This window comes from Canis lupus, chromosome 32 (genome assembly GCF_011100685.1).
Source record: "Canis lupus familiaris isolate Mischka breed German Shepherd chromosome 32, alternate assembly UU_Cfam_GSD_1.0, whole genome shotgun sequence".
Taxonomy (NCBI): Eukaryota; Metazoa; Chordata; class Mammalia; order Carnivora; family Canidae; genus Canis; species Canis lupus.
In genome coordinates, this window is record NC_049253.1 from 39,722,799 (window position 1) to 39,747,763 (window position 24,965).

Sequence of the window (24,965 nt, forward strand, 5' to 3'; positions counted from 1 at the left end):
AGAAAGTCTGTTCACCATTCTGAACATGGATTTACAGAAGTCAGTTGGTAGAGCTTCAGCTTCAACCCTTAGTGTTGGGTAAGTGCCTTTGAGTAATAGCTACCGTGTGACATTCTTTGTCAGAGGAAATCACATTCAGCTTTGTTTAAGACCCTCCCTGGTTCTCCTCCCCCCACTCTCCCATTGACATTCTTAGAGAAATCAGCAGAATTCTGTGAGCTCTCTAATGCAGGCTAACTATATTAAATCAGTCTGTCTACTCTTCATGAGGTTGACCTGAATTAACCTGTAGGGTTTTCTTTTTAATCTCGCTTTATCCACAAATGCTCCATTCATCACCAATGGTACATTCAGGCCCAGAAGCTTAAGAAGAATCTAGTTATTTATGTGAACAGCTGTTCTCTTCTATAGCAGCAGTACATGACCACAGGTCCTAAAGCTCATAGAAAGAGGTAAACCTCATCGTGCCACCCTGTGGACGCGGTCACCCAGCACAGGTCCTGGCAAAAGGAGAAGCCCAAAGCCTGCCTGCAGATTTGATAGTCAGTGTGCTCACCCAGATATCACGATGGGGACACTTAAAGCCCACAGGGCTGTGACAAGTATGGAGAAAGCAAGTGCAGAGCCCTATAAGCATTTACTACCACCTGACATTTCATGCAGAATTTGCGTGTTTGTCTATGGTTTGTTTTCCCCAGTCATCTAGTCCATCCCCCTTTCGGGATGGGAACACTGAGGCCCAGGAAGGTAAAATCCACGTAAGGCCACAGAGCTGATGAGGGCATTTCCAGGCCTAGAACCCAGGACTCCTGCTATCCAGTCTATTGTTATGTCAAAATGTCTTCCCCACTTTCTACCCCTGCGTTTCCACTCTGCAGGGATGCCTCATGCTTGCAACCTCTTCAGGTTACGTTTCTTAAGAATCCTGGCAATCCAGCCTCCCACCTGCACACGCAGTATTCTCAGCAAAAAGTAGGAATTCCAGTAAACCTCCGGTGATATTAGTATAAGTACTAGGTAAGAATGAAGGTGGGGTGGGAGATGGGAACGGGGAAACCAGCACCCCAGCCAGTGGTAAGGCAAATCCTTCCCACCAGCAGCAACGGGTAGTGCTTCTCTCCACTGTCTTGTTCCTGCGTCACCATAGGAGAGGTGCCCTTCACCCCCTCCCAGCCCAGGGGGTCCCAGCTTACTGGCTCGCATCTCCACCCATTTCACAGCCTTCAAGGCAGCAGCCCTGATCCAGAGATGGTACCGGCGCTACATGGCACGCCTGGAGACGAGGCGGCGCTGCACCTGGCGCATCTTCCAGTCTATCGAGTATGCTGGGCAGCAGGACCAGGTCAAGGTGCGGTGGGATGTGGGACAGAGTCACCGTGTGCTCTGCCTTCTAGCCCGCGGGCAGCAGGGCTCAGTTGCCCAGAGGGTGCGGCTGATTTGGACCCTCCCGGTTCTGTTTGCACTCATCTCTGAAGCGGAGTCTTCGGTTCTCCTGCAGCTCCATGATTTCTTCAGCTACCTTGTGGATCACTTTACCCCCAACAGCAATCATGAGAGTGAGTATGAGCTGCCATACAGGACATAATGGGGGTGGGGACGGGGTGGGAAGGAATTCAGGGCAAGGAAGGCAGCCAATAAAGGGGGTGGGGATGTGCTACTAAGCCAGCAGGTTGGTGTGCCTGGGAAATGGTGCAACATCCCATGCCTTGGAATGATCCCACCTGAAGGCAGAGAGAACTAGAGTCTTCATATGTCATGTCCTGAGGCTCATTGGTTGAAGGCTGCTGGGAGGGGTGGATCGGAAAGGCTGTTGATTCCACATTTCAGGCCTGCTGAGGACCCCTGTGAGCCTAGGACCCCTGTGAGCCAGTGATGCGGAAGCTGGTGGTTGGCCCTTGCTTGAAGGGCCCTGAAAGGTCTAATGGCTTCTGCCACACTCACTGAGTATACCACAAATACCTGTGAGCTTTTTTTTTTTTTTTTTTTCCCTGTCAAGGCTTTTCCTTTTCCTTCTGCTTATAAGCCTCGGCTCCTCAATTTCTATTCTTTCTAGGTCTAACAAATCTCAATATTTTAAAATAAAAGTAAAATGAAATTGACATTAAAGCTTAACCTTTTCCTCCTGCCCACCTTAATCTTTTTTTTTTTTAAGACCTTATTTATTTATTTGAGAGGGAACAGAATGAGAGAGAGAGATAGAGAGTGTGAGCAAGGGTGAAAAGCAGAGGGAGAAGCAGACTCCCCGCTGAGCAGGGAGCCCAACACAGGGCTCCATCCCAGGACCCTGGATCATGACCTGAGCCAAAGGCAGGGGGCCACCCAGGCACCTTGTGCCCACCTTAATCTGTTGTCACTTTCCCTTCCCTTTCTCTTCCCTGGTGTTGGAGCTGATGCCAGACTGGCCCACCCCACTTCAAGTATGGTCCAGGGAAAGACAGTCTTGTATTGCCAACTGACTGCACAGCTGATGATAAGCTGTCCAAACCTTCTGTCCTGACCAGGGGACTTCCTGAACTGCAAATTCACCACGGAGAGATTCCTCCAGGACTCTGAGATGGAGAAAGGCAGTGACTATGAATCTATAGAGGTACCAGACAATTACACGGGGCCACGCCTCTCCTTCCCACTCCTTCCTGACCACGCAACTGCCCTGGTGGAAGCTTTCAGACTGAAACAAGTAAGCTTGCTCTGGGGAACCTGGGCCGCCACCAATGCCATGTAGTAGGTAGAGAGAGACCAGACCTAACACAGAAGGAAGAGCCCTGGATTTAGGGTGTTAGTATCTATATGGATGTACTAGAGAGATTCCATGTCCTCTTCACTTAACCAGGACCTTGTACAAGTCAATAAACCAGGTGTTGTGTACTGAAAACTTCTCCTAATTTATGTCATCTTTCCTGGTTCATTCATCCCACAGGTAATTAGTGAGCACTACTATGTGTAGACACTGTTCTGGGCCTGGGGATACAGCAATGAGCAAGGCAGAAATCCCTGCCCTCACAGGGCTGACATTCTAGCGGGGAGACACACAATAGATCAGAAAGAACAACAAATAAGTAGATTCTGTAATATATTAGACAGAAATTAGAGCTATGGAAAACAATGAACTAAGTTCTAGGTAGGAGAGATGGCTGCAGTCTCAGAAGGCACCGCGGAAAAGGTGAGGAAATGTACCATGTGGATGCCTCCAGAAAGATGTTCCAGGCAGGAGGAACAAATGGAAAGGCTGTGAGGTAGGACCCTGCCTGGATGGCTTGGGGACCTCAGGAAGGCCACTTGGTGAGGAGAGGCTTAGGGAAGAGAGTTAAGGAATGGAGGCAGAGAGGAGAGTGGGTGGGCTTTTATGTTTCTCAAAGAGATGAGAAGACATTGGGCAGAGGAATGATGTAACTTGGCTTGATTTTTAAAATCATCATTCTGTTTTCTGAATAGAGTGTGGGGAGCGAGGGCTGAAGCAGGGAGACCAGTCAGGGTTTTCCCACAGACCAGGCAAAAGGTGATAGTGGCTTGAAACCCCGGTGGTAGAGGTAGAGGTGGTGAGAAGTGGTCAGATTCTGGTTCTATGCCAGATTCCAGCCCTTTCTTTCCTTCATTTGAAGGCAATTTGTTGCAGGAGGAGTTGGGATGGTATTCTCCGTGATGTCAGGATCCTCAGTACCATCAATGCGCATGCACTTACTCACACCTCACTGAGATAAGCGTGCATTTCTCCCACGCTGAAGGCATGGGATGCTCTCATTCAATCGGTAGTAAAGAGATAATTAGTTCAATATTTGGGGATGATGAAAAGCAGAAACAAGAGCAGAAGATAGGTGAAAAAGAGAGGATCCATGCAGAGGGTCCCAGAGTCGATTTACTAGGGTCACTCTTGGGGTCTCAGGTGATTGGAGTCATTACACAGTCAAGGTGAGGCCCCGTTTGCTGCATGAATATCAGTGTCATTTTGTCCCTCCCTCTGCTTCCTCCTAGTAGCAGCTCCATGCTCGCTATGTCTTGAATCTTTTGCATGAAACCAGGAAACACCTGGTACAACTGCCAAACATCAACCGGGTCTCCACCTGTTACAGCGAGGAGATCACAGTGTGTGGTAAGCACCGGACAGAATGGCTTCATATGCTAGACCCAAACAAGAAAGCCCCTGTGATGGGGAAGAGGAGAGGCAGGCTGGTGGGAGATGCATGCACCCTGAGAGTGCTCACGGATTCACGCCACGTGTACTGAGGCAGCTGCAGTGCAACGAAGGGCTATGGGCCAAGAGGGCCCAGCTTCTGCCTTATTTCCCCAAGCAATTCCCATTTGGCCCCTAACTCGCGCTCTCCATTCAAAACAAAATCCCTGCAATTAGCCAGATCCCCCTTGTCAGAAGACAGCTTATTTCTTGTTACTTGAGCAAGCCCTAGCAAACTCTTCCTTCCACCCACATATAGTCTTTTCCCAGAGAGAAATCCTGTCAGTCACGATTCTTTCCATATCCTTATGTTTTCAGAGACGTTTAAACATCTATTACAGACTGATGTCCCACATCTTAGGGGATACGGCCTGCAATACACCAGGGATTGTAAATAAACTGGCACCCTGAGGACTGCTTGCAACCTGCAGATAGGTCTTATTTGCCCTGAAATGTTCTTAAATTTTTCAAATTAATTTCCAGTTTTTGAAAATCAGAGGATTTTAAAATTGAACTAATTTTAAAATCCAGATTTCCAACATCTCTTGAAAAATCTCAGAACACCGGCCCACATGTGAATATCGTCTTCCTGCCGTGGATAGAGCAGAATCACTCCAGCTCCCATTTGAGTTGGCAACCCTGCAGTATTCTGTCCTGTTCTTTACTTCATTTACTATTCATGATAATCTTGTAGAAAAAGATCATATTTCCTGCTTTCAATATTAACTATCTCTGCAACAAGGGAAATTAATATTTATCCCTCTCTTACATATGGAAAAATGAGTAACCATCACTTTTGTCAGATTTTTCTGGGTGTTTTCCTTTTCATAGTAAAAATGAGACACAGTGGCAAGAACCAATAGAAACTGATATTCTTTTTCTGTCTCTGTTAGGAGACTTGCACGGCCAGTTGGATGACTTAATATTTATATTTCATAAGGTATGAGTGCTTAAGATCCTGTCTTGCTCTGAGACTTATTCTGGAAGTTCAAATATAGAATCTATAAACAAATGCTTAAGTATGCTTGGATTTTTAAAATATTATTTTAAAGTTTAAATAATACCTCATAGCAAGTACATAATATAAAAGCCAGCACTGCGTTACATTTTAGTATATTTTTGTAAACTGTTTTATTTATTTATTTATTTATTTACTTATTTATTGTAGACTATTTTAAAATAAAGACAAGGAATCATTATTTAGTACTTTTCTTTTTTCCAAATAAAGAAAATTGATGATTAGTAAAGTGCCCAAAAGCTATTTTCCTATCCATTTCTAGTTATAAAATGTAGAGCATGTAACAACATACATGAATGTTCCTTTAATGTAATATTACTTTATATATACTGTGCTTCCCAAAGCATTTTCTCATTTGTCTTATTTAATTCAGAGGAATCTGACAGCTATTTTTGCTATTACTAAAGATATTGTGGCCAAGGGTGCCTCGATGACTCAGTTGGTTGAGCATCCCACTCTTGATTTTGGCTCAGGTCATGATATCTGAGTCATGGAATTGAGCCCTATGTTAGGCTGTCTCTCTCTCTCTCTCAAACAAATGAATAAATCTTTTTTTTTTTTAAAATAGATATTGTGGCCAGGACTTAAAACTGGCTGTTGGATCATAAGTTCAGTGTCCTTTGTACCTACTACATGGCAAGACTCTGGCTTTGTATAAAGTCCTTATTTTGATGAGCATGTCATAACCTCAGCCTGACTAGAAAGGAAATATAAGACCAATAAAAAAATACTTCCATCTTTTGTTGACAATTCACATTTGGAGGAGAGCCAGAAAGTACAGAATTCATGTATGATCTGATGTAACTGTCAAATGCACATTGGTTTGACCCAATTTCCTATTCCCTTCCTTTGTTTCCTCTTCTTGACTTGTCTTCTTGTTGGGAAGAATGGCCTTCCGTCACCAGAGAGGGCCTATGTCTTCAATGGTGACTTCGTGGATCGAGGCAAAGAATCAGTAGAGATCCTGATGATTCTTTTTGCCTTCATGTTGGTTTACCCAAAAGAGTTCCGTCTTAACCGAGGAAACCATGAGGACCATATGGTGAACTTACGGTAACAAACTAAAACATGCTTGGTTATTTGATATTTACTTGTCATTGTAAAAAGTTATTTCGTCAGAGCTCCTTATTTGTCAAATGCCTTTTAAAAGTAGTTTTTCAGTTTTATAAAAGAATATGCAATATATGACATTTAAAATATTTCTTTAAAATTTACACATTATCCTACTCCTAATAAAACCATTAAATTTTTTTCACATATCCATACTCTTTATCATCTAAACAATAAAGGCTCAATATACGAAAGGTAAGAAATACAGATAAGCAAAAGGAAGAAATCAAAATATCCTATAATTTCTTGAACCAAACAGAATGCTATGATTGTAAACATTTTGGTAAGTATTATACCTCAGTCTCTTCCATATATTTAAGTATATGTATATAGAATATGAATTTTTATAAGAATTCAATTATACCATAATGTCACCAAATGTAATATCTATTTTTCTTTCTAAATCTAGATATGGCCTTACCAAGGAAGTGATGCATAAATATAAGGTATGCTGCCTTTAAAAGCAAAAGTTTCTCTTAGTTCAGATGAGTCTAGTAGTGTCATTTGAAACTTATTATCTTCTAACTATCATTTTCTAGACACATGGCAAGAAAATACTAAAAATACTGCAGGATGTTTTCTGTTGGCTTCATCTGGCTACTCTGGTTGATGAGAAAGTCCTGATTCTTCATGGCGGAGTGTCAGACATGCCTGACCTGGAGCTTTTGGCTAAACTAGACAGGCACAAGGTACTGACTACTGAAGTGGTATGTATTTCACTATAATTTAACCCAGTTAATAATAATCCAGTTCATAATAATTTAACCCAGTTTCACTGGCAGCATAAAATATCATCTTGCACATGGACTCCAGGTGACTAATAAGGGCTGTTAAGAGAAGCCATTAAACCATTAAAAGGAGAAAGATTAAGAATCCACGTCCAAGCACAAGGCACAAGTGTGCTGTGATCCATTAGTGGTGTTTGTTCTGGATGTGATAGTGGAGAGTGACAGTGAGAGCCATCTATTTGCTGTCCCTGATCTGGACAATTCTAGTAAATACTCCTCAATCACTGTACCTGAAGAGCCTCTATTTCTCAAATAACTCGGTTAAACTAACAAATGTGTATGTCCTACTTCATGGAGGGAGGATGCTACTGGCAGATAGAAGGATGAAGATCAATTTAGAATTAAACTCAACAACTATGTTTAAAGTACTTACTATGTGCAAGGAAAATGGTAGGGGGGATACAGAGATAACCAGAGATGGTGCCTCCCTAAGGGGATTTACAATAACCAGCAGGAGGAGTGAGTGACACAGAATGCATTATACTCCAGTATTAACACATCTCTATTTTGTTTCACTTTGGAAGTAAAACTTTAGGAAAAAAAGATTCTATTTTCTTTTAATCACAAACTCTTGTACTTGAATGGTGTCCTATGGCTTCTGTACTCCAGCTGCCCCTTCCAAAACACAAGAATCCCTACTACAACATCCTTGAAAACATTCATCTGAGCGGTTCCAAAGATAGAGCACTCATTACTACACAAGCCTGTGTGCTTTGAGCAACTCTAATTCATGTAAGTCTGTGTTATATGAGACACAAATGAAAGAATATGGCTTTAGAATCAGACAGATCTGGGTTTGCATCTTAGAACATGAAGTACTTGGCTAGTATGGCAGCTTTGTTTTACTAGGTTATCCAAGAACCAAGTCTTCTTATGCTGCCATCCTTGGGGTGTGTTTCCCATGCCCTCATCTGTGTAGGCCAAGATGGCTTGCCACCACATCTGTGTTCCAAGCAGTAGGATAGAGGAAGGAAGGGGGAAGAATATCCCTGCCCTTTAAAGACACAGTGAAGAAGTTGTATACATCTCTTCTGTTCTCATCCTGTTGTTCAGAATTACACCTTGCTATAAGTGAAGCTGGAAATGCAGCCTTCTTTCTGGTTGGCTGCAGGCCTAGCACAAGAGTTGGGGTTCCCATTCCTATGACGAAGAAGGGGAAAATAGATTTGGAGGAGTGGTGGTCTGCCACACAGGTATTGAATAGAAATATGTTCTTTTTTCCTTGAGTAGCTATGGTAAGTGATTATGCCATGGCCTATGAAGTTGGAAAGAAATGGATAAAAATTCTGTTTCTGCTACTTATAGAATATTGCCTTGAAAAAGTAATTTACTATAACATCAGTTTCTGAATCTATACAATAGGAATATAAATGACTATATCCTAGGTGTTGTGAGGATTAAATGAAAATACATATGCACATGCTTTACAAAATTTGTACTCAACAAGTAGAAATCGTATTAACTGCATTTGGCTGAAGTGACAGAAAACTTCAATAACAATGGTTTATGATTATTCCTTCCTTCTGTAAATAAACACAGGAAACAAGCAGTCCAGGGCTGGTAGGGTAACACCACAAAGTCACCAGGGACCCAGTTTCCTGCTGTCTTGTTGCTCCCCCAGGCTGCATCATGGCCCAGCATGGCTACTTGGGTTCCAGCCATCATGACCACATTCTAGCAGCATAAATTAGAAAGTAGGAGAAAGGCATGTTTCTTCCCTTTAAGGACATTCAGTTGTACACAAAGTTTTTGTTCATGTTTCTGTTCAAAATTTTATCATCTGTTAACATTTAGGCTGAAAGGCAGGTTGGAGAGTGTATTCCTAATTCCAGGTGGTATCTATAAGAATCTGGGTTTCTATTTCTAAGGAAGAAGTGTAGATAGATGTTAGATAGAAGTGTAAATAGATGCCAATTCTGTCTTGATCTGTTTTTGTTACTCCCCAAATTTCCATGCATCCTGGTTCCCACATAGCGAGCCATGCCCATCCCTCCTCAATGGAGTCAGCACTCAGGTCTCATCCAATAATTGCATTCAGTCCAAGGTTTCTGGATTCAAATCCTACCTATCAAGGTCTGGCTATGGCCCCTTGTGTTCTGGCGACTGAAAGACCAGTTATGTGTCCCTGTACCCACAAACTGAGTGTCGGAAGGGGAAAAGGATAACTCCTTGGCAGAGGTGGGAGAGGGGGCACCTGCAACATTTTCAACAGCTTCCTTCAAAAATCTTCATTATAAATTCCGTCTCTGCTTTTCCATAATCTCAACCCTTTCATGTTCTTAACAGAGGAGGAGGGGTTCAAGGGACCTAAAACTAGCTCTAAGTATTTCCTTTGTCAATTCTGCACAATGTCCAGCACCTCACTTTTTTTTTAAATTCAAATATTCTGTTCTGCTGCATCTATGTCTGGAGGTAGAGACAACAAGTCACAATAAAGGAGATGATCTCATGGGAGGAATCACATTTCATGTATACAGGAGAAGTAGGAACTTTGGGAAAGAATGCTAAAGAACAGTTTATTTTCTGTAGCTTAGCAAAAAGCCAACCTCCCAATAGTTGGTTTGCAAAGCTCTGGGGAGGGGAGATGTAGCCATCTGTACAGAGTCCAGGGATCACTTGGGAGAGAAACACAAAAGTAGGAGCTCTGGAGTCAGATATCTGGATACCGTCCTGGTAACGTTTTAGTATCTCTGTGTCTCGGGTGTCTCGTCTGTACTATAAGTGAGGATGCTGTCTCACAGGGGTGTGAGCACTAATCAATGAATTCATGTAAAACCATAAATGAGGACGCAGTCTTACAGCGGTGACCTGAGGGTCAATCAATGAATTCATGCTAAGTGCCCAGCATAGCACTATTTAGAAAGGGCTCAATACATAGTAACACTGTCATTCTCCTTAAAAATCAAAATTAGAGATGCCTTTTGGGGGGCAGATAAATAACATCCTTGAAATAAAGTTACCAGAGGGTGGAAAGGGGTGGGACTGATAGTCTGACACTCAATCTGAGTTGCAGCAAGGAGAGAAGGAGGAGGTTATGACTCCATTCACATTTGATGGCCTTTTACTGTCTATGCCCAGGGCTAAGCTGCCTAGAAAGTCATTAGTGCTTGTCCAAAGTTAGAGAACACCTCTGTTCTGCTATATTCAATCTGGATTCCTCTTAAAACATCATTCAGGTTCTGCTGACCCTCTCTGAGTGTCCTTTGTCCTCGCCCTAGACTAGTCCACACGAGGACATGGCTTTCTTGGATCACAGTCCTTACATCTATTTGCAGAAAGTTCTCATTCTTTGATTACGTGTTTGCACTGAGTTCCCGTTGTGAGCCAGACCTCTGTCATTGATAGCCTGACAATGTGTCCCTCGGTTTCCACTGTGGCACTCAGGCACACCAGGAATGGTTGCTGGATGCCACAGCTCTGCTCTGTGGCCTTATTTTCTTTCTTTCCCATGATCAGAATTCTTCCAGCTTGTGACTACACTGTCAGCCGGGTCCCAGTACCATGATGACTCTGAGTCAGTGACAGGGACCATACTCAGTCTCTTTGGCAAAAAGAGTCTCTTTCCAATTAGGTCCAGGCTGGAAAGAGGTGCTCCCTTCCACTCCCTGCCTTCCTCAACAAGTAAGATAGCACTTCCTATAAGATGCCACAAAGTGCTGCCTCGCCCACAGCAAAGCATCAGGTGTTTCCTATCCCAACATTCTTCAACTGCAAGCTGCATTTCTTCTCCTTTAACACCTGGTTGTATAGCAGGAAAGTCCATACAGACTTCCCTTCCCGAGAGGTCCCCTTTCCCGTCCTTGTCTAAAACTCACCGGGTTCCTAGAGGAAAGAGTGGCCTGGCTTAGTATCTCTCGAATTATCTGTGGTGGAAGATCAGGTTTTATAAACTTCCAGTTTGTCACAGATCAGTACTTTTGTTAAAAAATACAATATATATGAAGTACTAGGAAAAAAGGAAATGCAAACCAAAAACTGTAAGGCCACAGATCATGTCCTTGAATACCACAGCGGTCACCAAAGTGCTCTGAGGGTTTCTAGAGGCTTCCCCCGGAGCCCAGGTGCTCACCGTGGAGGGGCTACTCAGGAAACCAACTGCGGTGTCAGCCCAGCGTCTGTATCTTCTCCGGACGTTTTTAGGTGGTTTCCACCCTGGGGCGCAAGACGAGGAGGCAGAAGGGGAAGCAGCCTGCGAAAGAGAAGGCCGCGCGGGTTCCTGCCCCGGAGCTGGCTCTGCGCCCTGGGCGCCTCCACCTGGGCTCCCGCGGGGGCACCGGGCCAGCCGCTCCTCCAGCATCCCCTGCAGCTGCGGCCCGCCCTGGGGACCCGGGGCTGGACGGTGCCGGCAGCAGGCAGGCCCCCCAAGAGCCGGGCGGAGGGGAGCCCCCTGCCCTCCACGCCAGAAGCAGGCTGGGAAGCCCGGAGCCCCTGCAGCCCACTCAGGAGGCCTGGAAGCAGGTGAGCCGTGGCCTGGTGCTGCTCCCTGCAATGTGGCTGTCTTCGGGACAGGATTTTGAAAACCAAAGGGAATCTCTTCCCTCTGTAAATTCAGGGTATTTTTTCCACCTCTCCCCCTGGGGCTAGAACACCCCAGAAGGATATTAGTATTGGCCTAAGAACTCAAATATTTTAGAGTTTTATGGAGGATGGGAAGCTGTGGCAGGTGCGCAATCACCCACTTAGTGACCTCGCCTCACTGGGTAGGAAGGTAAGCCTGACTTACTGGATGCTGTTACCTGAGGTTTTGTTTTTAATGTATCAGAAAGATGGCTCCTGTAGTTCAAGGTCCAGTGGGTTAGGTCAGCAGCTTCTGGGGCCTCTGTTCTCAGGCAACTAAAGGCTTCTCCAGAATCTTCAGAACTGTGTCACATAGTCACCCTTCGCTGTAAGGGAGACCGGGACAGCAAGTGTGTAGCTGGGCATGCTGCCGCCCCAAACACCCCATCAGAGTTCTCTTCCCAAGAAGGAAAAAGGAGAATGAATTCAGAGTAGGCACTCCCAGTGTTCACCTAAATATGCCCCCGGCTGCCAAATGGAGGGCACATTTCACCCAGGCAAGACTGGGGTGGTAGGACTTGTAATCCACCTGGGAGATCTGTGTGGGAAGCGTGTGCCAGGAGTGTTAGTGGCACTAAGTGAACTTGCTGGTATTCAACCATTTGTCACCTGTAAGAATGGCAGCTTTTTTATGGTTCATCCAATAAAGAAAGGAGAGAATTCAGAATTATGTAAGAGCTAAAATTGGCAGAACTTGCGGATTAATTGGATGGAGGGTGGTGAGAAAGAGGAGTCACAGCTGACCCCGAGGCTGGAAACCTCAGAGAGCTAGATGGTGAGTTTACATTACATTCTCGCTGAGCTGTCTGTCGATTTGGACTCCAACATCAACTTAAAATGGAAATTCTAAAATAAATGCAAGTCTCTCCTTTTGCAAAATGTGACTCATTAATAATGTTCTGATGTTTACAAGTCAAATGCATTTTTCCCCCTTAAAAGTACATTTAGAAAGTACTGGGTGTCAACAACCAAAATACACCCAAATATTTCATGTAAGTTGTGTACAAGATTAGCCATCAGTGTTTCCTGAGTAGTAACCAAAGGGTAGAACCTGAATTGCTAGAAAAATTATTCAGCTCTTCTGCAAATTCTTTTAAAAATGCTGAAATTACTTTAAGAGATTAAGCATTTGATTGCACCTTCCCAGGACTACACCTGGGCCTTGTGAATGCTGCATGAGAGATCACATTGCCAGTCCCAGGACTTCCGCCTTCTTTCTGGGGCACATGTCCAGGAGCCCAGAGAATTGGGCTAACCGAAGATTACTGGCTCCGATCAGAGCTCCTACCAGAGCAGCTCCCTTTTTATCTGGTTTATATGTGGAGCCTTCGCATAAGATTTATCTCCTAGAAAGTGGCTTGTCAAACAATATGCGCATACACGTGCTCCTCCTGTGAGTAAGAGAAAGTTCTGGAACCCCAGAGGTTCAAATATGAGCATCTATCAAATATTGATCACAGGGAAAACGATTCACTTATTTCCATCCAAATATTTGTAGCCTCTTCTTCCTCTCCTCCTCTGCCTTTTACTCCTCCGCTTTTCATAGGAATGACTCTGAATCTCTCTCTAGAGTTTAGGAAAGAAACCATCTCTTGGTCTTTCCAGGTGGTCGATATACTGTGGAGCGATCCCATGGCCCAGGAGGGCTGCAAAGCCAATACCGTTCGAGGAGGAGGCTGTTATTTTGGACCTAGTGTAACAGAACAGTTGCTACAGAAATACAACCTGCAGTTCCTGATCCGCTCCCACGAGCGCAAGCCTGAAGGCTACGAGTTCTGCCACAGACGCAAGGTGGGCACAGTGTGTGTGGTGCCCGGGAGCGGTCCACGTCACCCCCAGGTCGGGACAAGCGCAGGCTCTTGGTTGCCCACGGCCAGCCGTGGCTCGTGTGTGTTACCCGCTCTCTCCAGGTGGCGCGGTCCTTTATAGTCGCTTCTCCTTGACTTTCATAGCCTCTTCAAACCTCAGAATTTGATTGCTGCCACCACACAGCATGTACCCCGAGAGAACAAAAAGGCAGATACTGTCCCATCTCGCGGACAGAAATACATGGCTTAGTGGTTTCCCAGCCACATCTCCATTCTTTAAGTCACATTGCTTGCTGCCACATGTTTCAAACAACACTGCAGGGTGACAGGATTTCTGCACTGTGCCCCAGACAGGGATTCAGGATTGTTTGTCATCTCAGGAACATATTTAATATTCTAACTGATCTTTGGGCATCTTAATCCTACAATGGTTGCCTAGCCCAGTGCCACTAGGATGAGAGCGGTCCCGCGGAAACCAACTCTACAGGAGAAGAACAGGTTTCCATGTGGGGGGAAAAAGTGAGATGAACTAATCTAAGAAGTGTTTGGTTAATTCAAGTTTCTCTACTGTGGAAGTTCTGAGAACTTTTAGTTTCCTATATCCCTTATAAATCTCCAAGAAGAGATGCAGTGTCTACCATTTCCCAATGTACTAACGATGGAAACCTTCACAGGGCATCGCAGGAGGCAGGGTATTCCATGGGAAACTGCTTTGAGGCCTCATACCAGCTCTGATTACTGGTTTGCCAATTGTTTTTTTTTTTCTTTTTAAGATTTTTATTTATTTATTCATGAGAGACACAGAGAGACAAAGAGGCAGAGACACAGGCAGAGTGAGAAACAGGCCCCATGCAGGGAGCCCGATGTGAGATCAGGCCCTGGGCAGAAGACGGCGCTAAACCGCTGAGCCACCTGGGCTGTCCCCGGCTTGCCAATTGTAACGGCCTTCCCAAGTTATTGGATCCTGCTTGCCTCTCAGTTGATCCAAATGAAATGTTTTCTCTGACCCCTACTATTGTACTTGAGATGAAACTATGAAGAAAGCATGTTGTGGATGTCCCATCAGAATTCAAGCTGTTATTACTTGAGCTCCTGCCTTACTAGAACTGATGACTTTAAAAAATTGAAAAGATCTGGGACATCTGGGTGGCTCAGTGGTTGAGTACCTGCCTTTGGCTCAGGGCGTGATTCTGGGTCCTGGGACCAAGTCCTACATTGGGCTCCCTGCCTGGAGCCTGCTTCTCCTCCCTGTGCCTATGTCTCTGCGTCTATCTCTGTGTCTCTTGTGAATAAATAAAGAAAATCTTATAAATCAATCAATCAATCCATAGGTGAGGCCAAGGAATAGCCTCTGAAATTGAGCAATGCCTGAAATTGGGTTGGGCCCTATCAGATTGATGGTGAAAAGTTTTTCAGTGAACCTGAATGCCTTTCTCTCTCTCTTTTTTTTTTTTCTCTCTCTCTCTCTGTTTTGATTTAGGTGTTAACAATCTTTTCTGCCTCCAACTACTATGAAGTTGGCAGTAACAGAGGGGCCTATGTCAAACTGGGACCGGCCCTGACCCCATACATCGTGCAGTATCAAGCTAACAAGGAGACCCACAGGCTGACTATGAGGCAAAGGCAAGACTTTTTAATGAATGATTTTCAGAAAAACAGAATTATGGTGCTTGTAGAAATGTCAAGCATCATGATATTTATCCAAATTCTAAGTGAGAATTCAAAATATGTGGGGCACCTGGGTGGCTCAACTAGGTAAGCACCCCACTCTTGATCTCAGCTCAGGTCTTGCTCTCAGAGTTATGAGTTCAGGCCCTACACTGGGCTCCACATTGGGCATGGAGCCTACCTATAACAACAACAGTGACGACAACAACAAAATTTAGCTATGTCAGCAGTGAGGTCCACATAGACATAGCAAGAGCCTCTTCTTTGTCCTCCATATACTTTAAGACCTGTACCTTGGCGTCATTAATGAAAGCAACAAATTTGCTTCCTGCAGAACTTATTTTCAATGGATGTGTCTTGGGTAAAGTCCATATACCAGGCCACTAAGTTTTTCCAGGGTCACTCTTCTGTTTTCTCCCTTCCTTAAAGGGCTTGTGTTACCCTATAAGCCACAGACAAAGGTTTTTTGCTTTCTAGGCATTTGACAGATGGGTTTCAGTCCACACATTTGCTGGCTGTCTTCTTCCCGGGATGGAAGCATATAACAGTACTTAAATGGCTTCTGTTGGGATGATTCTAAGTTCTAACCTTGGTTGAGGACTCACTACCCACTAAGTGCTATTATAAAGAATTTATATGTATGTCTCACAATGAACTTATAAAATACATATGAATTTCACTTTTATGGAGGAGATCAGTAAGGAACAGAGGTTAAATCAGCTGGCTCATACTCATACAGCTAATACACAATGAAGGCAAGCCTTAACCCAGGCAGTCTTATTTCAGAAATCACACACATAATGGATGTGCAGTACTGCTTCCCACCAAGAAGATGGTCCCAGAGTATATAAGCTGCTAACAGAGACAGTGTTAGTGCTACTGAACAAGCTTCTTTAATTATCAAGTGAACTAATTAGAAATCAAAACAAAGTTAACATAAACCCAGTGGAAGAGAACACTTTAATGTTTAGCATCTGCTTTGTGTGAGTGCTATAAAAGTGCATTATTTTAAATCACTCTTGAGTTATTAAATATCAAGAGTTAGGTTGGGAGGCAAGATGGCAGAAGAGTAGGGTCCTCGACTCACCTGGTCCCACAAACTTACCTAGATAACTTTCAAATCATCCTGAACACCTACGAATTCGACCTGAGATGTAAAGAGAAAACAGCCGGAAAGCTAAAAGAGAAGGGTTTCGCTTCTAACAGGGTAGGAAGGCAGAAAAAAAAAAAATTAAATGAATAAAGTGGGGAGGGGAACCATGACAAGCTGGGCGAAAGCAGAGCCATGAAAGCCTCTGTGGCAGGAAAGCCCAGCCCTGGACAAGTGGGAACTTTAAAAATCCACATCTAAGTGTTCCCTGACTGAAAAGTGTTTAGCAGGGAAATAGGGCAGAATTGCGCGGGGGGCATTGAAGCCTCAAGATTCCCAGAGACACAATAAGAGTAGGGATGCCTGGATACACAAAACTCAAAACGGATGAAAGATCTAAATGTGAGACAAGAATCCATCAAAATCCTGGAGGAGAACCCAGGCAACACCCTTTTTGAACTTGGCCACAGCAACTTCTTGCAAGATATACCTATGAAGGCAAGGGAAACAAAAGCAAAAATGAATTATTGGGACTTAATCAAGATAAAAAGCTTCTGCAAAGCAAAAGAAACAGTCAACAAAACTAAAAGTCAACCTACAGAATGGGAGAAGATATTGGCAAATGACGTATCAGATAAAGGACTAGTATCCAAGATCTATAAAGAACTTACTAAACTCAACACCCAAGAAACAAACAATCCAATCATGAAATGGGCAAAAGACATGAACAGAAATCTCACAGAGGAAGACACAGACATGGCCAACACGCACATGAGAAAATGCTCTGCATCACTGGCCATCAGGGAAATACAAATCAAAACCACAATGAGATACCACCTCACACCAGTGAGAATGGGGAAAATTAACAAGACGAGAAACAACAGATGTTGGAGAGGCTCTTGCACTGTTGGTGGGAATGTGAACTGGTGCAGCCACTCTGGAAAACTGTGTGGAGGTTCCTCAAAGAGTTAAAAATAGACCTGCCCTACGACCCAGCAATTGCACTGTTGGGGATTTACCCCAAAGATACAAAGGCAGTGAAACGTCGGGACACCTGCACCCCGATGTTTCTAGCAGCAATGGCCACAATAGCCAAACTGTGGAAGGAGCCTCAACATCCTTTGACAGATGAATGGATAAAGAAGATGTGGTCTATGTATACAATGGAATATTACTCAGCCATTAGAAAGGGCGAATACCCACCATGTGGATGGGTGGGGGGGTATCATGCTGAGTGAAGTAAGTCAATCGGAGAAGGACAATCATATGGTTTCACTTATACAGGGAATATAAGAAATAGTGAAAGGGATTATAGGGGAAAGGAGGGGAACTGAATGGGAAAAATTAGAAAGGGAGACAAACCATAGGAGACTCCTAACTCTGGAAAACGAACAAGGGGTAGTGGAAGGGGGGGTGAGTGGGGGGTTGGGGTAACTGGTGATGGGCACTGCGGAGGGCACTGGATAGGATGAGTACTGGGTGTTATACTATATGTTGCCAAATTGAATTTAAATTAATCAAGTGAAAAAATCAAGAGTTATTAAACACTCAAGTTATTAAAAAATCAAGGCCAGCATCACTCAAGAAGTTTCATATGAAAATTTAAACTCATTAAGTGATAGTCAAATCTACTGTGCAGGCACATCATCAGGGGAGCTTTACAAAAACTCAGCCGCCCTACCCTCACCACAGCCCCACCAAAGTAGGATCTCCAGGGGTAGGCCCCAGGGAATTGGAATGGCTGATTCCATAGGATTTAGGTGTTGTCACTGCAAAAAAAGTCACTGTAGGGAATCCTATAGAGCATATGTTTTAATAACATAATTAAAGAGCTCTTTGAAATCTTCATCAATTGTATTAAAGCAAGGAAACATCACCTAATTCACCTAGAAGTCACTCGTCCAACAACTTCAAGTTCCTGGAGCGCAGTGGAGAACTTAGAAGTAAGGGGGGAATGTCTCTGACTATTGTTATTGATGGTTCAATGCCGTAAACTCAAAATCTTGTGTTTTTCTTCAGAGAGCTCTCATTCAGCATCCATACTTTCGGTTCACATCAATGCCTCACAATGATGGTTTAGCCTGCCTGCCCTCCACCTGTTGAGATTGATTGCCGGCCCACCTGTTATTAGCTATGTGGCCTTGGATTAGTTACTTTGTAATGCGCATAGTAATCAGACCTTCCCCAGTGGGTGTTGGAGGAAAGAAACAATCCATGCAGAACTCTGCATTTAGTTAATGTTCACTATTTGCTGCTTGCCCTAGGAACAGAGCCTCGTACATCTAGCCGGCTCCCAAAAGTGTCACCATACTATATCCCGTCATGATAATGATGGATGACTGCAATTTGACAGAAGATAGTTTGAATGTTTTGCCAGACCAATGGTTTATAAACTTTGGGGGGGACGAGAGGGAGTCCCATACTTCTTTTTTTTTAAGATTTTTTAAAATTTTTTTTAAGATTTTATTTATTTATTCATGAGAGACACACACAGAGAGAGAGAGAGAGAGAGAGAGAGAGAGAGACAGGCAGAGGGAGAAGCAGGCTCCGTGCAGGGAGCCCGATGTGGGACTCGATCCCGGGTCTCCAGGGTCAGGCCCTGGGCTGCAGGCGGCGCTAAACCGCTGCGCCCCCAGGGCTGCCTTATTTTTTATTTATTTATTTATTTATTTATTTATTTATTTATTTATTTATTTACTTATTTAAATTGCAAGGAAGATTTTCATCAAACATGATTAAAACTCTGTGTGTGTGTGCACACGCACATGTGTAACTTGGCACTTGAAAACATAGGTTATCTGGTCCTCATTTATAGAATGGCTGGCTCTTCGGTGAGGCAAGACAAAGTATATATTTACCTTTATCTCTTTTTTTCTTTACCTTTCTCTCTTTTTATCTTTTTATTCATTCAACTATACATATTTCCTGAACACTTACTTTGGATCTAGTGCCTGTTCCCGGCATTATTCTTTTGATCCAGTAAGAATGAGAAAATTAAATTAGAGCTATTTTATTATTCATACTCTTGTCTTGTGCCTATTTAACGTAATAAATTACAAGGAAAGCATATGAGTATGATAACAGAGACCATTTACTAAGTGCTTTCCAGGTGCTGGGGTTTCTTCTAAGTACTTTGTATGAATTTACTTTTTTAATCTTTACAATAATCCTATAAGATAAGTACCATTTTTCTTTTCTTTTCTTTTCTTTTCTTTTCTTTTCTTTTCTTTTTTCTTTTCTTTTCTTTCTTTCTTCTTTCTTTCTTTCTTTCTTTCTTTCTTTCTTTCTTTCTTTCTTTCCTTTTTTAGGTACCGTTTTTATCCCTCTTTTGTAGATGGGGAAATTGAGGTGCAGTACAGTAAGATAACTTTACTGCAAAGGTGGTCTCTCTCCAGATCTTTTGCTGTAACCACTGTCCGGCACTATGATGGAGAGCAGCAGGTCCTGTTTGTGCCTAGCAGGGAGAAGTGGAAATGCCAAGGGGAGAAATAAGAGATGGAGCTCTTCCTTCAAAAACTGAGCCCTTTCCCTCCTTCCCAAACTGAGCTCCAGGGAGGCTGAGGCATTAGGAAAGAGAGAAGTATGGTAAGAAAAACAAATCCATGCCTATTTTCTCTATGTTAACTTTTAAATTTTTTCATCTCCTGTCCCAGGATTAGCAGAGTAGAGGAGTCAGCTCTGAGATCTCTGTGGGAAAAGTTATTTGCTTCTTCTTTGGATCTTCTTGGTGAATTTAAGAAGCATGATGCAGATAAAACTGGTGAGACCAAGGAAGTAAAATATTCCTAGAAGAAAGCTGGCCAAAAAAAAATCTGTGTTGCAGAAGTTATCAAATCAATATTTGTTGAACTAATGGCCAAAGGACACCTTTGACTACTTTCTTTATTGTATTCAATTTAATGTTCCAGTTATCTTTTCTAAATTTTAAAATTACAAGCTTTTAACAGAATATGAATTTAGCAAAATATAGATGGGGAGATGGTAAAAAGAAATGGAGTCAAAAGGAGGGTGACAAGGCCAGAACTAAGCAAAAAGCAATAGGTGGGGGAGGTTACAAGAAATTTTCCAAGATTAGTAAAAGATTAGTGATTTGGCTTCTGTTTAATGTGTATATATCTATTCTGTGTTCTATTGTCCAAGCTAGAAATGCTGTCTTTGCTCAACTCAATGGAAAGTCTAATAGACATTGACCACATATAGTCCTATTAGAAAGGAGCAGTAACAATTTAATTGGGCATCCAGTATTTTATCTTGCAATCCTGGTTTCCAGCAAAGTCTACCTTGACTAACAAAAATAGTGACAGTGCCCATTATTTTTATTACCTACAGAGAGCAAGAAGTATGCCAGGATAAAAACGTCTGCACTATTGGGCAGGACACTAGACCTATAAGTGACAGGTCAACAAACTTTCTCTTTCCTGTAGGTTTAATCACTCTTAGTGCCTGGGCAGAAGCTGTGGAGTCTGTGCTGCATCTAGGACTGCCATGGCGGATGCTGAAGCCACAGCTGGTGAACAGTTCAACAGATAACACACTGGAGTACAAGTCCTGGCTGGAGGACTTGGCCAAAGAACAACTGAGCCGTGAGGTAATGGTGAGAAATTGGTGGATGAAGGCATATTGTGGACCATGAATCTCCCTATGGAGAACTTTGAATCAGGAACAAATATTGAGAACCCAAAAAAGAAGATGGACGAGAAAATGGAACTATTTGAGTTGAGTTGAGTTTCTATATGTCAGGTTTTGTGTTAAGTGACACATATGTTGCCTCAATTTATCTTCAAAATACCCACCCCACAAGTATAGTATTCTCAGCACCATTATACCTATGGGGACACTGCTCACAGAGCTTCTGAGTTGTAGACCTGGGATTCAGACTCAGGGCTGTCTGATTTCCCTGGCACCATACTGCTCCCCCACCTCCAAAAAAAAAAAAAAAAAAAGGATTTATTCAATAAATACTTCCTGAATGTGTAATGTATATGAGGCCTTGAGCTAGGTACTTTTTAAAATAGCTTTATTTCAATATAGTTCACATACCATACAATTCATCCATTCAAACTGTACAATTCAGTGGTTTTTCATATATTCACAGATATGTGCAACCATTATGAGGGTCAATTTTAGAACATTTTCATCATAGACTAGGTACTTCTTAAACCCTTAGATTATTTGGTAGGCTGATTATTATTTGGTTGGTGACAAAATATCTTCAGGCTGTTTCAATAGTATCTTATTGTCAGGGTTGATTGTTAATTATATATTAGAACAAGTCTAAACATGAGATATAGAAAGAAAACGTCTTTTCTTTTGCAGAACATACAGTCAAGTTTGCTGGAAACATTGTATCGAAACCGACCCAACCTAGAGGCCATTTTTAGGATCACAGATAGTGATCATTCAGGTAAAGACACTCATTATCCTATCACTCCTGACACAGAGTACGGACTTTACCTCCCACCTTTCAGTCTCTTTCCTGGTTATTTAGCTCTCTACTCAAGCACCTTAGGACCAAAATTAATAATGGTTATGCTTATAAATGGCAGAACTGGAAAAGTACTTGGGCAAGATGAACAATCCAGGTAGAGGGGTAGAGCAGAGAAGAAATCTTGAAGACAAACCTTATGAGAACTTATAGGAAAAACAGCTATTAGAAGATGTACCTAGAGAAGAAAGGCTTTTTAACAATCTCACTCCTAAAGAATTCTTTTTAAAGTTCTTATTCTGGAATCATTACAGATTCACAGGATATTACCAGAAAATGTACAGAGAAGTCTTGTATACTCTCATCCTGTTCCCCCAGTGGTCAAAAGGCCTCTTTCAATATTATTACTCTCTTTCCACCTATGTTTAGGTATAATTCACACACCGTGTAATTTACCCATTTAAAATGTTCACTGATTCTTAGTATATTCATGAGGTTGTGTGACCATCACCACTATCTAATTATAGAATATTTCGTCACCCTAAAAAGAAACCCACACCCATTAGCAGTCACTCTCCATCCCTGTCCCTTCTCCACCAGCCCCTGCCAACCATTAATCTCCTTTCTGTCTCTATGGATTTGCTTATACTGCACATTTCATATAAATGGAATCATACAATATTATGGCCTTTGGTGTCTGGCTTCTTTTACTTTGCATAATGTTTTCATCCATGTTGTAGTGTATATTGGTTCTTTATTCCTCTTCATAGCTGGCTAATATTCCATTGTATGGATATAGCACATTTTGTTTGTCCATTTATCAGTTGATAGACATTTAGATTGTTTGCACTTTTTGGCTGTTATTCACAATGACGCTGTGAACATTGGTGTACAACCTTTTATGCGAACATATGGTTTTTTATTCTCTTGGACGTATTCCTAGAAGTGCAAGTGCTGAATCATATCATAAAACTATGTTTTACTTTTTTGAGGAGCTGCCAAATTGTTTTCTACGGTGGCTATACCATTTTACATTCCCATTAACAAGGTTTGAGGGCTCCAGTTTCTCCATATCCTCACCAACGCTTGCTACCTGCCCCCTTTATAGCCATCCTTCTGGGTGTGCAGTATCTCATGGTTTTGATTTGCATTCCCTTAATAAGCAATGATATTGAGCATCTTTTCATGTGCTTATTGGAATTTTTATGTATTCTCTGGAGAAATGTCTATTCAAATCCTTTACTCATCTTTTAATTGAGTTATTCATTTCTTTGTTGTTATGAGAGTTTTTATATATTCTGGATATCATGCCATGATCAGATATATGATACAAAAATAATTTCTTCAACTTTATAGATTGTCTTTTCACTTTCTTGGTAGTTTCCTTTGATGCACAAAATTTTTTTAAAGATTTTATTTATTTATTCGAGAGAGAGAGGGAGAGGGAGAGAAAGACAGAGGGAGCAGTAGGCTCCATGCAGGAAGCCCAACATGGGACTCGATCCCAGGACTCTAGGATCACATCCTGGGCTGAAGTCAGGTGCTAAACCACTGAGCCACCCAGGGATCCCTGATGCACAACATTTTTTAATTAAAAAAGTCCAATTTATCTTTTTCCATTTGTTATTTGTGCTTTTGGTGTCATATCTAAAAAATCATGATGTAATCCAAGATCACAAAAGTTTATATCTATGTTTTCTTCCAAGAGTTTTACAATTTTAGCTCTTCCCGTTAGGTCTTTGATTCATTTTGAGTCAATTTTTGTTGGTAGTGCAAGGTAGGGGATTTAGCTTCACTCTTTTACATGAGGATATCCAGTTGTCCACTACCATTTATTGAAAAAACAGTTCTTTCTCCATTTAATGGTCTTGGAATCCTTGTAAAAAAAAAAAAAAAGTCAGTTGACCTTAGATGTATGGGTCCAAAGGCTTTTTATAAGCAAAATAAATTATATGTTTGGGATGGGTTATGGTTTCTCAGCAATGACACTATTGACATGTTGGCCTGAATAATTCTTTGTTTGGGGGTCTATCCTGTGTATTGTAGGATATTTAGTAGCTTCCCTGGCATTTACCTATTAGATACCAGTAACACTTACCCTACCAAGTCATGACCATCAAAAATGTCTCCAGACCTTGGCAAACATCCCCAGGAGAAAGGAAGCAGAATTGTTCTCAGTTGAGAACCATTGGTGATCCATTAGTTTTGTGCCATCCCCTTGGGAGTTTAAACCAGATAGAAGGCCTTGAATATCTTTGTTCAACAGTAAGGAGCAGGTGTCCCTGCAAGAATGTCAGAGGAAATGAACATTGAAAACTAGACTGACGGGATCCCTGGGTGGCGCAGCGGTTTGGCGCCTGCCTTTGGCCCAGGGCGCGATCCTGGAGACCCGGGATCGAATCCCACGTCGGGCTCCCGGTGCATGGAGCCTGCTTCTCCTTCTGCCTATGTCTCTGCCTCTCTCTCTCTCTCTCTCTCTCTGTGTGACTATCATAAATAAATAAAAATTAAAAAAAAAAAAAAAAAAAAAACTAGACTGACTCACTGAAATAACTTCCTCTCTCTGGTAAGGGTTCATCTCACTGGATGAGTTCAGGCAGACTTGGAAGCTGTTCAGCTCTCATATGAACATTGACATCACAGATGACTGCATCTGTGACCTTGCCCGGAGCATTGACCTCAACAGGGATGGCCACATCGACATCAATGAGTTCCTGGAGGCTTTCCGCATTGTGGAGCAATCCTCCACAGAGGGTGATACTTCAGACTGCCCCCAAGCCACAAACACAGATAACAGTGGCTGCAGCAAACCAAGCAAACGCTAAGAACAGCCTGGTGTCCATCACCTATGGTGCCTCATAACCAATATTCAGCTTGTCCCTGGAATAGCACCCTTATTCTCCATAGATTTATGGAATTTTATGATGAGAAATTGCCTACCAGTGTGCATCATAATCAGCTCTTTGTGTGTGTGCACATGTGTATTTAAATATATAGGTACCCCATCCCCATCTCAGAAGTTTCACAGGGTAAGACCCACCTATAAATATTTTAAATCCTCAAGTCTACCCCAGTTAAGAACCACTGATAATTTAATCCCATCTTTGTTTTCATTTTATACTTTTTAATTATTATTTTTAAAATGTCTTATTGATAAAGGAAAGTTATGAAAAATTGTGCAATTCCATGACAAACATGGATTCTTTTCACTATTTACTTTTTCTTGTTATAGTTTTTATATAATTATATGTTCTGCTTTTTTAAAAAATAAATTCACATCAATTTATAAATACTTTTCTGTGTTGCTACATAGTCCTCATGATTATTAATTTA

General features: G+C 42.4%; 1 protein-coding gene across 1 annotated transcript; it reads left to right on the top strand.

Moving 5' to 3' along the window:
* Positions 1-568: 568 nt before the first annotated feature.
* PPEF2 (protein phosphatase with EF-hand domain 2) lies at positions 569-24,811 on the top strand. Its single transcript, XM_038582465.1, has 17 exons — positions 569-613; positions 699-758; positions 1,148-1,348; positions 1,499-1,556; positions 2,502-2,677; positions 3,973-4,087; positions 5,062-5,108; positions 6,073-6,239; positions 6,706-6,742; positions 6,836-7,003; positions 11,225-11,542; positions 13,247-13,432; positions 14,930-15,072; positions 19,861-19,967; positions 20,632-20,795; positions 21,524-21,611; positions 24,204-24,811. Exons 1-17 carry the CDS (start codon positions 569-571, stop codon positions 24,455-24,457), a joined length of 2,334 nt encoding a protein of 777 aa, XP_038438393.1. The 3' UTR covers positions 24,458-24,811.
* The last annotated feature ends 154 nt before the right edge of the window (positions 24,812-24,965 follow it).